Source organism: Dama dama, chromosome 27 (assembly GCF_033118175.1).
Source record: "Dama dama isolate Ldn47 chromosome 27, ASM3311817v1, whole genome shotgun sequence".
Lineage (NCBI taxonomy): Eukaryota > Metazoa > Chordata > Mammalia > Artiodactyla > Cervidae > Dama > Dama dama.
The window spans coordinates 33763270-33779999 of record NC_083707.1 but is presented as its reverse complement, the minus strand read 5'-3'; the positions used below and the strand labels follow the sequence as shown (position 1 = coordinate 33779999).

Sequence of the window (16730 nt, the reverse complement as noted above, 5' to 3'; positions counted from 1 at the left end):
TATGACCAACATGAACTGTCACCCACCAGGCTCTTCTGTCTATGGGAGTTTCCAGGCAAGAATACTAGAGTGGGTTGCCATTCCTTTCTCCAGGGGATCTTCCCGACCCAGGGATCAAACCTGCGTCTCTTAAGTTTCCCGCATTGGCAGGCAGATTCTTTACCACTAGTGCCACCTGGGAAGCTATACCTTAAAACCAACTTAATCCCTAGTGTAGTTATCAGTTCAGTTATAATAGTGTCGTATTCCCCTTCTGCAAGATGGCTGGCATAAACATTATGGTATAATCCTCTCCTCTCTGTGTAGCTTTGAGGGTATGGGGAGAAAGGGGTCCCAGATTGGTAAAAGGCTTGGGGTGGGGAGTGAAGAGTCTTACTCCCTTGGCAAGGGAGTAAGAAAGTGGAGAAGGGGCAAAAGTGGGTCCCTGGGAACTGGGGGGTCCAGGCCATTGTGTGGAGATTGGATGATGGAACTTTGGAGCTCCACCCTCCCTCCAGCTCCAGACTCTCCTTCCCAGAGCCTGACTGCTCACCCCCATCTGCCGTCGTCAGATCCAGACCTCATTTCCAGCGAGGTGGCCAGATTTGTTTTCTGTAGGGTGGTGCCTGCTGGCAGGGAAGGTGTTTTTCCCCATCAGTCCCCTTCTGTGCCAGTGGGCAAAGCGGGCGTGTGCTGTGCCCTGCCCACCAGGCATGTCTGGAGCTGATTTGTCCCACTCATCTGCTTAACCCACCTGCGGCAGAGGATCTGTCTGGCTGCCCTGCCCACTGCCCTGGCCTGTGTTCCACTTCTTGTCCCTCTGGCTGAGGCTTGAATCCCTGTCCAAGTTCCTAACAGTGTCTTGCCCAGAGCTGGATTTCAGGAAATTGAAGCTTGCAGTTCAGCTCAGTCACCCAGATCCACCTGACTCCCCACTGATGCTGAGCCAGCCCAGGACCCACCAGCTCTCCTGACACCCATCACTGAGGCCACACTGCTTTCTGCTGCCCAACCACTGTTCCTAACCCTTTCCACTCTGACCCTTCACCCCGGGCCTCCCCATTCCCTGTGGCATCATACCTTATCACACGTTTGCCCTGTTGTGAAGGATACCTGTTCCGGGTCCTCTCAGGAGCCAGAGTGTTTAAGTGGGAGCGTTTGGGACTCAGGAAGCCACCTTGTGTCCATATCTGAGAGTTCACCCGTGGATGCATCTTTTCATCACAGTGAAAGTTACTTGAGCATCCTGTTTTTTGCCAGTGAGAGATGCAGGTTCCATCCCTGAGTCAGGAAGATCCCTTGGAGGAGGGCATGGTAACCCCCTCCAACATTCTTGCCTGGAGAATCCTATGGACAGAAGATCCTGGTGGGTTCTGCAGTCCATAGGATCACAAAGAGTCAGACACGACTGAAGTGACTTAGCACACAACTCCAAGTTCAATCCTTAGGGTTTTGGTGGACTACCAGCATCAACCTCACCCAGGGCCAAGTGCAGGCCCTGGCCTGGCCTGCAGCTTCATATAGTCAGAGTATTCCTGTTGCAGTTCATGAGATGGCAGGATAATCGAGCTCACATCCTATATCCACAGGCTGTGTGTACTCCAGCAGGAGTAGTTATTTAATTGCTCCTGTGATGGTTTTTAAAGGAAGAGCACAGAGTTCCAGGAAGCATCAAACGCAGACCAGAGAAGGGGAAGGCTGTGGTGAAACCTACAGGTCATGGGAGTTAGCAGGCTCCAGGGGGCAGGGACAAGGTTGCCATTGGGTCAAGTTGAGTTGAGCTGGGGGTGAGATGTCTCAAGTGGAGATTAACTAGATAGTTGGGTCTGGAGTTTATGTGAGGAGTCTGGGCCATGGTGTAATGTGGACATAGTGTGGAGGGAGGTTAGAGGAGGCTGAGAACTGAACTCTGGGTGAACTGGAGGAGAGGTAAGGAAGTGGGATGAGTCATTGCTTCACTCTTTGCAGGATCGGCTGCCTCCAGGGGAAGGAGGTAGGTGGAGGGTTTGGGAGGAAGGAGAGGAATTTTCTTGACTTTCAGATGGAAGAGTTATTTGAAAACTGATGGCTTGGAGGGTGTTATGCTTAGTGAAATAAGTCAGACAGAGACAAATACTATGTTTTCTTTTTTTAAAATTTATATATTTACTTTTACTGTGCTGGGTCTTCAATGCTGCATGGGCAACTCTCTAGTTGTGGTGCTTGGGCTTCTCATTGTGGTGACTTCTCTTGTTGTAGAGCATGGGCTCTAGGGTGCGTGGGCTTCAGTAGCTGCAGCATGTGGGTTCAGGAGTTGCAGCTCCCAGGATCTAGGGTACCAGCTTAATTGCTCCAGGCACGTGGGCTCTTCCCAGATCAGGGATCAAACCCATGTCTCCTGTGTTGACAGGTGGATTCTTTATCACTGAGCCACAAGGGAAGCCTTTATATGTCTTCATTAATCATTGGAGTTTAAGAAATAAAATAAATGAACAAATATAATAGAAACAGATTCACAGATACAGAGAGTAAACTAGTGGTTACATGTAGGAAGAGGGATGGGAGAGAGGCAAGATAGGGAAAAAGGATTAAGAGGTACAAATTACTGGGTATAAAATAAATAAGAATCAAAGATGTGATGTGCAACATAGGGAATATAGTTAATGTTTTATAATAAGTTTCTGTGAAATATAATCTATAAAAATGTTTAATCAGTATGTTGCACTCATGAAACTAATGTAATATTGTACGTCAACTATAGTTTAATTAAAAAATAAATACATAAGATAAAAGCTGATGGGAAGGAGCCAACAGAAGGCAGGATGGGAATGAGATCGGAGCACCGAGGGAGGGGTTGGCTTTTTGCAGAGGAGTGGGGAGGCGCCTGCTCTCTTGGTCCAGAAGGAAAGAGGGGGCTGTGCAGATGTAAGTGTGCTCATGGATTTGGGATGGGAAGGCAAGGGATTCCCTTTTGATAGTCTTAATTTTACCAGTGAAAGAGTCACTTTTGAGGATGGAGGGAGAGGATGTGGGGTAGTGTGGAGGGGGCTCTGAGGATCTCAGAGAATCAGGTTCAGGAAATGGGCAGAAACCAAGAAAGCTGCACAGTCAGAACCACAGGTCCCTCTGTGAGCACTCAGCTGTGGCTGAGCGCTGGTGGCTGCGGCTGGTGATGGCCACACAGTCAGCTTGGAGCCTGGACTCTGGACTTGGTACATTCCTGCTGGTGTTGTAGCTTCCCCAGCAGCCAGATGGGGCTGCAATATTTGTAGCTTCTAGAAACAGTTATTCAGTGTCCCTGCCTTTTGGTATCATTTGCTCTAGATGCAAAATCTTGGAAGGAGACATCTAATCCTTGAGCTTGAATCAGGCACCCATGCTGACTTACCTGTCAGGGGAGTTGGAAAACTGGCATTTTTCAGCTTCTAAAGGGGGCAGTGCATTCTGTTCCCGGCAGGATTCGTAAGGTGGGAAGGATTCGTAAGGTGGGAAGGATTCATAGGGTGGGAAGGATTCACAAGGTGGGAAGGATTCATAGGGTGGGAAGGATTCATAGGGTGGGAAGGATTCGTAAGGTGGGAAGGATTTGTAGGGTGGGAAGGATTCGTAGGGTGGGAAGGATTCATAAGGTGGGAAGGATTCGTAAGGTGGGAAGGATTCGTAAGGTGGGAAGGACATTTGGATCCTCAGAAGTCCAACAAGCAAACGGCAAAACCTCCGTTAGGTCCCTTTCTCCAGTCTCCTCACCCAGACCTGGCTATGATCTTTCTCAGGGTAGAGGTTGATGTCTCTTCATATGCATAGTCTTTCTCCTTACTGGGGTTTGTTATTGTGAATACCTGATGGCTCAGTTGTAAAGAATCTGCCTTCCAGTGCCGGAGATGCAGGAGATGTGGGTTCCATTCCTGGGTCAGGAAGATCCCCTGGAGGAGGAAATGGCAACCCACTCTTGCCTGGAAAATCCCATGGGCAAAGGAGTCTGGTGGGCTAGTCCACGGGGTGGCGAGGAGTCAGTCACCATGTGACTGAACACGATTATGACAAACAATAAAAGACCCCAGATGGCGATACCATCCACTTTGCGAACTGCCACTCTAGGGGATTTTATGTTCCCAAAGTAAAGACAGCTTTTGGCCAAAGAACAGGTTCTAAGATGAATATTTAATCTATAGCCCTGTTGATCTGAAATGACACTTTAGCCTAAAGCTCATTCCAAAAAAAAAAAAAAAAAATGCTCACTAACAAAAATGAATATGCCGAGTCAATTTAAGTGACCAGCATTATTCCCTACAGAAAAGCACAACTGCTGTCAAAAAGGTCTCCAATGTGCCCTGCCATTAGTAAGAGCATTGGAAACCCAGCCAAAGGGATGATTTTAGCCTTAAGTAACACTCTGATTTAGCATCTTAAGAAAGATGAAGCAGAAGGAGAAGGTAAGATGTGGCAACTAAATTTAAGAAAGGAGCATTCTGAATGTAGGCTAGAAATGAGAATACTCATTTAAGAAAATAATATTAAAAATATTTATTACTTTATTTGGCTGCACTGGGTCCCTGGCATGCAGGATATTCGATATTCATTGTGGCATGTGGGATCTAGTTCCCTGACCAGCGATTGAACCTGGGTCCTTTGCACTGGAATATGAAATCTTAGCCACTGACTTGAAATGACACTTCAGCCTAAAGCTCATTCCTCCCCCCCCAACAAAAATGCAGACTAATAAAAAAGGAATATGCTGAGTCAGTATGCTGAATATACTTGGAAAGTCCCCAGAATACTCTCCAGTGAGAAAAATATTGGCAAAGAGGAGGACTGGAACATGATGGAGGGTGTGGACTTGTTTATGAAAAATGATGATAAATAACATCGTTTATAATCTGATTTACAGTGAATCATAATCATTGAGAAATACTTTGTTGAACTTCATCATGGTATAAGTTACATGTAGAAATCAGTATTTTTTTAGGAGTTGTAGAGTTTAAAAATGTGGATTCAAGGAGGAATTAGATACCTTGGTTGCTGATTATTAAAGTTGAGTTATTTAAATCCCTGCCTTGGAAGAACATGATTATCATTTCCCTTGTCCTGTATAGTTTGTCAAACAAATTCCAGTGCTATTTATTGGTTCAGGGAGTGAACTAAATGTCATCCTCAATTTTATTATATAGCAAAAAAAAGTGTGACTGAGGGAAAGTGTGTTTTACAGGGAGAATCAAGTCCTTGACAAAAAAATTCCCTGAGAGTTCAGTGTAGCAATAGAGTTGGATAAAATATTGGGCTTCATTGTGAAGGTGAGCTCAGTTCTTGGATTCCAAAGCACTTCAGCTTATTTAAAGTGAAAGTGTGAAAGTGAAAGTTGTTCAGTCATGTCTGACTCTTTTCCACCCCATGAGCTATACAGTCCATGGAATTCTCCAGGCCAGACTGTTGGAGTGGGTAGCCAGCCATTCCCTTCTCCAGGGGATCTTCCCAGCCCAGGGATTGAACCTAGGTCTCCCACATTGCAGGCGGATTCTTTACCAGCTGAGCCACAGGGAAGCCCAAGAATATTGGAGTGGGTAGCCTATCCCTATTCCATAGGATCTTCCCAACCCAGGAATCAAAGGGGGGTCTCCTGCATTGCAGGCAGATTCTTTACCAGCTGAGCTACCAGCTGAAGGTAAAAAAAGTGAAATTGAAAGTCGTGCAGTCCTGTCTGACTCTTTGTGACTCCATGGACTATACAATCCTCAGCTTATTTAAAATCACCACCAAATCTATCTGTAAATTTTTAGTTGTGACAAAATGCTCTTGAGTAACATATGTTAATTTCAAACTCTACCCTTTGAGTCTACTTAGGAAATAATATTGAATAGTTAACATCTACAGGGACTGAAAACCATGCTATATGTCTTCAATCACTTTTTTCCTCCAGAGTTAAGAATTCATCAACCATGAAATATATATGCAAATGTTTCACCTTCTCCCTGCCTTTTGATTTTTTTTCTTGAAATCTTCCACTGAAAAATAGCAGTCTTGTCATTTTTCAACTTATTGGAGTGACCCAAATCTTTAGACTGTATTTCAGCTCAGGGTTTTATTGCATGGGGTTATTGTAGTTATTTTTAATGAGGAAGTGAGATATTTTAATTCTCTTTTCCTTCCCACTTCCTACCCTAATCCTTGCCTCCTGGTGACTTGAATCTTAATTCCTTAAAAGAAACCTAGGAAGATGTGTTGTTGGTATTTAAATTCTGGGCAGGCGGTAATGTGGGATAAATGGTAGAAATCTGTGCTACTTCAAAGAACAGGAGGAGGAATTATGAGAAAAAAATTTCAAGACAGCAAGGAAACATGAAGTGACCAGAACTTGTTACCAATGCAATGTGTTTTCTCTTAAAAGGAGATTCTAGGGTGAAGGTTCTTTCCCAGGGCGAGAGATTGACCTGGGACCTCTTAAGTCCCTTCCTTTAAATTTCTGGAATGCTCTACCTTCCCTGAAAGGGGAGCAGGTGCTTTTGGGAAACGGTAAGAGGAGCTGAGGGACACAGTGACTTTTCTCCCAAGCAGCCTCTTACCGATGGTGCCAAGGTCTGGATTTCACATGGCAGGGTGATGATAAACCCACAAGAAAGAAATGTCCTCCCCAAGCTGTTGGCAGACATGCTGTTTGGACCGGGATTAAAAGGATCTGTTTTCAGGCCAGCAGAGCCGTATTTTCGTCACTGGACTTGATTGTTTAATGGGGATTGTATTTCATTTTGTAAGAAGTTTTCAAACAAGATTACTAAAACAGAGTTTAATTCCACATGACCTGCATTTTTCCTTCTCAATTAAAAAGTTTCTATAATATTCAGTTCAATTCAGTTCAGTCACTCATTCGTGTCCGACTCTTTGCGACCCCATAGACTGCAGCACGCCAGGCCTCCCTGTCCATCTATAACATTAGCTCATTAGATAAATTTTTCAACTGGGCATGAGCCTCAAAGGAAATGTAATTGTTTGATTCTGGATTTTGGGACTTATTTTTCATAACTCTTACTTGTATTTTTACATAGATAGTAGGAACATTTTTAATTCAGTTAATTACAATAAATGTTTTAAAATGTCTCTCTATGGGTTACTTATTAATGACACAGGAAAAGGTAACTTTATAATTGGGAAATCTGGTGGACATCTTAAACAAGTGGTCAAACATAGCATCAGTGATAACAGGACAGCCTGGCATCCCGTGCCCCCTGGTATGATGCCAAGAGAAGAGGATGTCCCATGGGTAGTAATCCTGCCAAAATGTTTACCCTGAATCAGATCATGAGGAAATAATCAGACACATTCAGATAAGGGAACATTTCTGTGATAGAAAGATGCCAGTACCATAAAAGAAAAATCATGGAAGAACTGCTCTAGATTAAAGGAGATGAGAGACTTGACAAGTAAATGCTATACGTAATCCTTGATTGCATCCTGGATTGGAAAAATACAATGGGCATTTTTAGGAGAATCAGGGAAACTCAAATATCCTATTCAAGATGATATATGATTTTTGTTTAAATGATAAAAATTTGATGGGCATCAAAATGTTGTTTATGTAGAAGAAATATCTGTGTTCTTGGAAGATACATGCTGAAATATTTAGGGTTGAATCATAATGACATCTGAAATTTGCTTTCAAAGGTTAGAAAAAGGTATATGTGTGTGTGCAGACACAGAAAGAGAGAAAATACAAATGTGGCAAATGTTAACATTAGGTGAATCTAAGTGAAAAAGTGTAGGGATATTCATTGTACTATTCTTTGAGCTTTCCTATAGGTTTGAGAATTATGCAAATAGAAAGTTGGAAGAAGCAAATCAGGAAATGCTGCATTGTGGAGCAATATTTATCAAATTATAAAATGGTGATACCAGATTTATTTCATATCATAACTTAGACTTTTTTGAAGGAAGGTGTCCTGTTTAGTTGAGTCAGAAGTTAATTTTGGATGTGACTTTAAATACATTTGCATAATATTTTACAATTTCACATGTCCCACTTAATACATTTCATTTCAATTCAATGACATTTATTAAGCACCTACTCTGAAGCAACAGGAGTGATTAAGACACGGAGATGTCAGTCTAGTGGGAATATCATATGAAAACAGATATATGACACAGAGCTTAACAGTGCTTTTTAAAATGGAGAATGTAAAATTTGTATGAAGTAGATATTCTTGTCCCTCATCTCTGTATTAAGTATCTCTTATGATTGTTTTATATTATGATTTTATGGACGAGGAAATAAAATTGCAAAGTGCTTCAGTGATGGACTTAAGAGTCACAGGACTGGTGGATCAGAGATTTGCTGCTGGAAATTGATTCTTCTCTGCTGTTAGCAGGCCACTGCCAAGAACACTTTGGGGCTCACCTCTGTCTCTGTGTTGCCAACGGGTGGCCACCCCTCCCCCCAAAACTAGGTGGTGACTGCACAACTTTAATATTCAGCCGTTCATTCGTGGCATTCATTGCACACCTACTGCCTACATCTGGGGAAGAATGAATAGATGCTGGGCTATAGGAGCTGGAGTCTCAGAGGCTTCAGGGTGATGAACATAAGGATCAGACAGGGCTGGCTCATCCCACCTGCTCTCCCTGAAGGCTTTTAAGTCAAAGTGTCTTGGGCCGAAGCTTTCCAGGTGGCTCAGTGGTAGAGAATCTGCTTGCCACTGCCAGAGCTCAGGCTTGACCCCTGGATTGGGGGAAGATCCCCTGGAGGAGAAAATGGCAACCCACTCCAGTATTCTTGCCTGGAGAATCCCATGGACAGAGGAGCTTGGTGAGTTGCAATCCGTGGGGCTGTAAAGAATTGGACTGAGCATGCATGCCTTCTTATGATTATTATCTGCTTCATTAAAACATTATTTAGGGATTTCCTTGGTGGTCCTGTAGCTAAGACTTTACACTCCCACTGCAGGAGGCCCGGGTTTGACCCTTGGTTGGGGAACTAGATGCCACATGCTGCAACTAAGAGTTTGCATGCCATAACTAAGATGCTGTGCAGCCAAATAGATATATTTTTAAAAACTTTATTTAATAGACTACTTTGTACCTCTGCCTAAATGCTCATCAGCAATGTTCAAGCCATCTTAGCTTGTCTCATAAGCACATGGAGAAAGAATGACAACTCAATCCTTCTCGGTTACTTTTCCCTCTTTACTTTATCTCCCAAATGTTATTTCTTCAAAAATGGACAAAGTGACCTTCTCTTTTCTGCTTCGAGTGACTCCATAGCCTGGCACTTTCTCGTTTCACCAAGGGCCCTCCTTTACATCCGTGAGTCTCAAGTGTTGCTCCTGCTGCTTTGAAGTATTTTGAGTGATCAAAGAGCAAACATATGATAACTCGGGTTAACAGAAGGAGCCATTTAGAAGCCACAACATTTAAAACTGTCAAGTAGAAGAGAATAAGTCCATTACCTGTTGGCTTAACACACGTGAACCCACCGTGAACCCACTCTGGAGGCTGCCTCCCAGTGCCATCTTGAATCTGTACGTTCAGGGGAAGCTGGCGGCCACGCAGGAGAGCTTGGCAGGAAGCCACTGCAAGATGAACCGCAGTGGTGGGGAGAGGGAAGCAAGAGTCCGTCAGTGCAGATGGACTCAGGAAGAATGAAATGGGGCCTCCCAGTGTCTGGGCACAGAAACTGGTGCTGAGGCATCTCAGGGTTAAGTGCCTAAGGCAAAAATGGAAGGGAAACATTTGGAGTGGAAAGTCCTGTTTGGTATGTGGTGGAATCCCAGGACTTATTACACTAGATCCGCATGAGGGCTCAGGGAATGCTGTGGTATGTCTTCCCTTGCTGCTAGATGTGGGATTTTTTAATTTTTATTTTAAAAAATCTTATGGCTGCACCACTCAGCGTGTGGAATCTTAGTACCTTGGTGGTGGTGGTGGTTTAGTTGCTAAGTCATGTCCGACTCTTGCAATCCAATGGACTATAGCCTGCTAAGCTCCTCTGTCCATGGATTCTCCAGGCAAGAATACTGGAGTGGGTTGCCATTTCCTTTTCCAGAGGATCTTTCCGACCCAGGAATCGAACCCTGGTCTTCTTGTGTTGCAGGCAGATTCTTTACCAACTGAGCTATGAGGGAAGCCCTTATAGTTCTTAGTTTCTTGACTAGGGATAAAACCCATGCTCCCTGCATTGGCAGATCAGAGTCTTAACCACTGGACAGCTAGGGAATTCCCTCAATGTCGGATGTTTAAATGCTATGCTGCTTTCAAGGAATCACGCATTATCTCAGAGTAGGATGAAGCAAAACAAAGAGATTCCCTCTGAACCACTGAGGCTGTTTCGTTGATGAGAATTTGTGGTAGCAGAAAGTGCAGCTTTGGAAAACCAATGCACTCAAATATCCATCAAGATGTATGATCACATAGCTCCCTACCTCCAGGCTCCCTATAATGGAATCTTAGCCTATTTGGAAATAATGATGTTTAGAGCTTCTTTGACAGTTATTTCCCCCAGGATGAAACAGATCAAATATGAGGATTGGTGGCATTGCTAATTATCAGTGAGTAGAATATACAAAAGTGCTGGATTTTTACACCTGCCAAACATGGGCAAGTTGCTTCACCTCTCAGAGTCACACTTTCCTCATATGGAAAGTGGAATGAATGAAGTTTCACTTTTATTGTGAGAATATTTGTGAGATGCTTAACATATGTGATACCTAGAATATAGTAACCATTAAATCATACACTATTAAATAAATGGGGTCTTAGGGGGCATGCTATGATTATAGAATTTTCATGGAAGAGATTAAGAACGTTTAAATGATTATTCTATCCTGAAATGTTTCATTTGTATTCTCTCTTTCTCATATATCTGAAAGCAGTCTTCTTTTAATGTGATCTAAGAGAGATGTGCCGCTTTTTTTGTTTGGTTGTGCTGCATGGCAAGTGGGATGTTAGTTCTCAGACCAGGGATCAAACCCCTACTCCCTGCATTGGCAGCACGGAGTCCTAACCACTGAACCACCAGGGAAGTCCCAAGCTGTGTAGTTTTTAAGGGAAATATATCTGTTCTGATTCTTCAAACTGGGAGTTCTCAGATTTCCTATGAATTCCTTCAGTATGTAATAATGGTGCCTGTCTTCTGGGATTTATTTCTCCTATCTTTAGGGATTGTTTTATGGTTTTTAGAGTACCTTACCATTCTGAATTAGTTTTTCTCCATCACACTGGATCATTTTTTCCAAGGATGGGTAGACAATCTGAGAATGTTAATCTGAACCCAGGGAAGCAGATTTTCCAACATCAAAGAACAAGTGTTTGGGACTAAACCGACTGAATTTAGGATTTCTATAATTTGTATGACAGTTCTTCCTTCCACAGAGAAGTAAGAAATTGGACATCTTAGAGTGAAGGATAATCTCTGTGACCAAGAGCAGTCATTCTCAAAGTGCAGTTGAGAACCTGTGTCGTTCCTGAGACCTTTCAGAGAGGTCCCCAAGCTAGGAGGTCCTTTTTCCTATTACAGATCTGTGGGAGGCCAAATTTTCTTCCAGTACTTCAGCCAAAACATATTACAACAAATATGAGAATCCAGCTGTCTTCTATGAAGGCAGATATTCAAAGAGATCTTAAAAATGTAAATCAAAGCCACTGTTCTCACTATAATTTTTTGTTTTGAAAAATATATGGTATTTTTCATAAAATATGATATTTATGTTAACATGTAATGGTTTATCATTTTAAATGAATTAGTAATAAATATTTTAAAATTTTCTCAGCTTTAATTTTTAATATGGTCCTTATTAATTAATAGACATATCCCAGTTAAAGAAAAACTTTTTGAGGTCCTCAGTAATTTTTAAAATGTTAAGATGTTCTGAGACTAAAATTTGAGAATCATTATCCTAAAAATTTTGGCTTTGACATTGAGTTTAGAACATTTACAATTAGCTACTAGTTCTGAGACTTAAAAAAAAAATGACACCTACCGTACTATTGTATGTGGACAATATAAAAATGAAATCCTTTGTTTTTTGCCACCCGCCCCACCCCCCCCCCCCCAAAGGAGTAAAAGGGCCCCACAGGGTCTGAGTACTGAAACTGCCTCTCTCTCTAACTAGTTGAACTCATTATTGAAATATCTCTACTGGGATAGTTAATAAGGTGGCAGAGTCCTGTTTTTATTTTTTCCTGTTCAAGTTCACACAGTTAATCAGTGGTGAAGTTAGGACTTGAAAACTAGTGGTCCAGTTTCGTGGTCCATTCAGTTGTTGGTTGTGGAAGCCCACTCCAGAAAGCCACAGTGCTGAGTGCTTTATGGTGTCCTATTCACTCCCTGCACGAACCCATGAGAAAATCATAATTGTTTAGGAGATGAGAAAAGCAAGGCTGAATGGTGGTAATCTTGTCCATGGTCATGCTCCTATTAAGATGCAGCTATACCAAAATAATAAATCCATACGCATCAAAGGATTAATATATGGAGATTGCTAGGCTGTTTTTTTTTTAATATCTAAGCCCAAATCTTTCCTGTTCTCTTGCACTTGAAGCCTTGTTGCATTTATGTCCTCATCAATTTGCCTGATTCTAGAAGGTCCATTCGCCTGCTAAATAAATTTTCTTTATCAAATAGGGCTGGCAGAGTTCTCTTCTCAAAGTCACTGTTGAATCTGTCCCCTGGTATTGAGGAGTATGGAGGGTGGGGATAATCCTCACTCATTAACATGTTAGCATATTTGTTTAACACCCCTATTCCTTGTCATTCTAGGCTTTTTGATAAACACATAGATTCTCAGGGTTCACAGGCAAGCCAGATGAGTTTGAGGGAAGGAGCAGGAGTAGCTTGCAAGGACTCCTGGGGTCCATCACTAAGGCGTGCTGGGATTCCAGGGTGGGAGGCTAAAGAATCTGGACCAATGCTGCACTTCATCTCTTTCATACCTTGGCGTCGTCCTGGCCGTGGGCAAAGAGTGGTGAGGATGAACAAGAAAATCAATGAGAGGGAGAGAAATCAGGAGAAGAGGTGATGAGTGGAGATGACACAGGAGTCGGAGATGCTCCTCTCTACCATGCAGCTGCTCAGGTCTCATCTTGCAGCCATGAGCTCTCCAAGACCTGGATCAGGGTCATGTCACTCCTGGGAGACACTTAGGGCTGTACTGTCTTCTCCAGGTCTTGGAAGAGCTTATCACATGATGAGTGTTGTTGGACATCAGACATCTCAGAATGTACAGACTTGAAGATGCTGTGTAGGCTGGTTGAAATTCAAGGGTATAATGATTAAGATGTGACAAAGATTAATGTCTAGATTAAGTGGAGGAAGAAAAACGATAACTTGGGGTATGAAAATATTAAGCTAGAGAGGTCCAGTTGGCAGTTAGAAACGGGACCTGGATCTCGGGAGGGGCATGGCTAGATGTATCAGCTTGGGAACCAGCATCCCATAGAGATGGTGGAGGGTTTGGATAGACAGGGTGAGTTGAATAACTGTTTATCTTTTGCTCTATCAGCTTTTCCAGGTGGCCTATGTTTTAATCAAATTTGCAAATTCTCCTCGCCCTGATCTTTGGGTCTTGGAAAGATCTGTTGACTTTGGAAGCACCTATTCACCTTGGCAATATTTTGCTCGTAAGTAGTCTTGCCTACCATGTTATGAGAGGTTTGAATTATTTGCAGCAGATCAAGACTGGGGGTTTAACTAGAAAGTTAACCTTTCAGTGTGGGGCGTCAGGGACTGATCTGTTTTAACTTTGTAGCTTACCCTCGGAACTTCCGTTTCTCAAGCATGTGTGCCGGAGTACCAGGGATACACATGTATAACTGGGGTTGAAACACCTCTTATGATAATGGTACTTGCTACTATTCAGGGGGAAGCAGTGTATCTATAGGGCTTCCCAGGTGGCGCTTGTGGTAGGGAGCTTGCCTGCCAATGCAGGAAACATAAGACGTGCGGGTTTGATCCCTGGGTTACGAAGATCCCCTGGAGGAGGGCATGGTAACCCACTCCAGTATTCTTGCCTGAAGAATCCCATGGACAGAGGGGCCTGGTGGGCTGCAGTCCATGGGGTTGCAAAGACTTGGGGCACAAATGAAGTGACTTAGCATGCATGTAACGCAGTGTATATATTGGGCCAGAGCTTCATTCCATTTCCTTTTATGTAGAACTAGGAAGTAAGTTCCATCTTTATGGATCCTGCCTTTTCACGTTACTTACTTTGACCTTGTCATCTTCACTAATGAAGAATGTCTGAGTCTCTGAACAATTAATTGAAGTGGACCAGACACTTGCTATAAAGGCATTGAGTTTTCCGGGAATGCTCCTTAGAGGGTAAACTTGTCTAAGAAAGAGTGAAGATTTAGAATGAAATCTTCAGACTATTCCTGTTGAAAGTTGCAACAGGGCTTTCAGTGACCAGCATTTAAGTGGCCTAAAATGGCTTGGTTTTTCTTTATGAATTAAGAATTTCATTCTAAGATTCCATCTAAATATCTTAAATGCTTCTCTGATCTTTCTCTTTTTGTGTGTTTTCTTAAGGAAACATAAGATTTCTTAAGAAATTTAAAAGAGGACATATTTTATTGTACAATATTAACGTTTCCTTCCTAGATTCTAAAGTAGACTGTTTGGAACAATTTGGGCAGGAAGCAAACAGGGCTATCACCCGAGATGATGATGTACTTTGTACTACAGAATATTCCCGAATTGTGCCATTGGAAAATGGTGAGGTAAGTAGCTTTGGGAGGCCTTGAGAGATAAGACTTAAATAAACATGAAGATGCACGTTTTTTATAATTGTGAAACTTGCATTTTCAAGGAAATCTAACGTTGACAGAAAGAAACCACGTTGAAGATGCCCAGATTGAGTTGCTGGAAATTCTTTTTTTTTTTTAATTGAACTATAATTAACATTGGAAATTCTATTTGAGATCTTTGATTTTTCTTGGGAAGTCAGGATTCTGAATCTAAGACCCATAGGTCTTAAACTCTGTTTTCTGTTGGAATATTTAAAAAGTGGATCACTGGTGATTGCGGTAAAGACCCCTCCCACTGCTTCACAAACACCTTATCTCCCATGGGAGTAGGGGGATGAAGGGGTGGAGGCAGAGCTAACCCTGATCCTTTTTGGCAGGATCGGTGTCATTTGTTGGGGAGGGTTGCCTGTGTTCCTTATGAAGTCAGCCAGGCTCTTGTTAGGGAAGATGAGAAAACAGTGTGGTGGGAATCAGAGAAGAATTCCATGGAGTGAGTTTCAAGTGAGTGTCTTTAAAGGGCGCCAATCTCATTCTTCTTAGGTAGGGAGATCTTTCTTGAGCAGCTGTATCCAGTATCTTCCAGTGACGGATCAGTGGTTCACATCTTAATAAGTGCTTGGGACTTGGACTTCATCTCCTCAAGCTTTAAAACAAAATTTGGGTGGTCCAGTGGGAAAGAATTCACTTGTCAATGCAGGAGACATGGGTGTGATCTCTGGTCTGGGAAGATTTCACATGCTTCAGGGCAACTAAGCCTGTGTGCTGAAACTCCTGAGCCCACACTGCAGAGCGTGTGCATCGCAACAAGAGAAGCTACTGCAATGAGAAGCCCTCACAACACAGCTAGAGAGTAGCCCTCGCTCACTGCAACTAGAGAAAGCCCATGTACAGCAACCAAGAAGCAGTGTGGTCATAAATAGAGAAATTTTAAAATATAAAAAAATAAAAGCAAAACCTGGGTTTTGAATAGATTTCTTTGTCCCCTTCACTATTTATATCCGGAGACTTCCTTTTTTCAACGTCATTTAGGTTTTTAGATTACTTTAGCCTCCTTTCTTTGATGCAGCTTGACAAAAATTGTTTCCTTATATTCATAGATTTTAACATTATACTTTCAACATCTCATAGTGTTTATAGCTCCACAACATGGATACAGCAAATGGTTTGTGAATGGAAATGATTTACAAAACCCAAGAACCCATGTTTTTAAACATTGAATGACTCAAAGAAACCAAGAGTTTTGGAGCTTTAGTTGTGTGTGTGCTAAATCACTTCAGTCATGTCTGACTCTTTGTGGACTGTAGCCCACCAGGCTCCTCTGTCCATGGGATTTTCCAGGCAAGAATCCTGGAGTGGGTTGCCATGCCCTCCTCCAGGGAATCTTCCCGACCCAGGGATTGAACCTGCATCTCTTGTAATCTCCTGCATTGGCAGGCAGGTTCTTTACCACTAGCGCCACCTCGGAAGGGCACCTGGCAAGTCTTTAATAAAAGGACCTTTTTTCTCCTCTATGTGTGTGTGTGGTGACCCTTTTAGGTTGTGGTGTCCTTGATAAATGGTCGACCAGGTGCGAAAAATTTTACTTTCTCTCATGCCCTGAGGGAGTTCACCAAGGCCACAAACATCCGCCTGCGTTTTCTCCGAACCAACACCCTTCTTGGACACCTCATCTCCAAAGCGCAGAGAGATCCAACTGTCACCCGGCGGGTAAGTGGTGCTCTTCACTGCCAGGACAGCAGCTTTTGGTACTTTGCTTGTTGAATTCATTGCCTCCAACTCTTTCAACTAAGCTTTTTTTTTTTTTTTTTTTCAAATTGGAGTTTAGTTTCTTTATTATGTTAGTTTCCGCTGTGCAGAACTGACCCAAGTGGATCAGTTTTCTATGTACACAATCCCCTCTTTTTTAGATTTCCTTCCTATTTAGGTCATCACAGGGCATTGAGTAATGTTCCCTGCGTGCTACAGTAGTTCTCATACTTCCCTATTTTACACATAGTAGTATATATATGTCAATCCCAAACATCCCCTTCCCCCTTGGATGTTCGTAT

General features: G+C 42.7%; 1 protein-coding gene across 1 annotated transcript in view; it reads left to right on the top strand.

Moving 5' to 3' along the window:
- The window catches only part of LAMA3 (laminin subunit alpha 3), a 246698-nt gene that overhangs the window by 43125 nt on the left and 186843 nt on the right, over nucleotides 1-16730 (top strand). The window contains exons 3-5 of the mRNA XM_061130933.1: nucleotides 13440-13557; nucleotides 14537-14655; nucleotides 16219-16389. Coding sequence (XP_060986916.1) covers nucleotides 13440-13557; nucleotides 14537-14655; nucleotides 16219-16389 — 408 coding nt within the window. The remainder of the gene's footprint in view (nucleotides 1-13439; nucleotides 13558-14536; nucleotides 14656-16218; nucleotides 16390-16730) is intronic.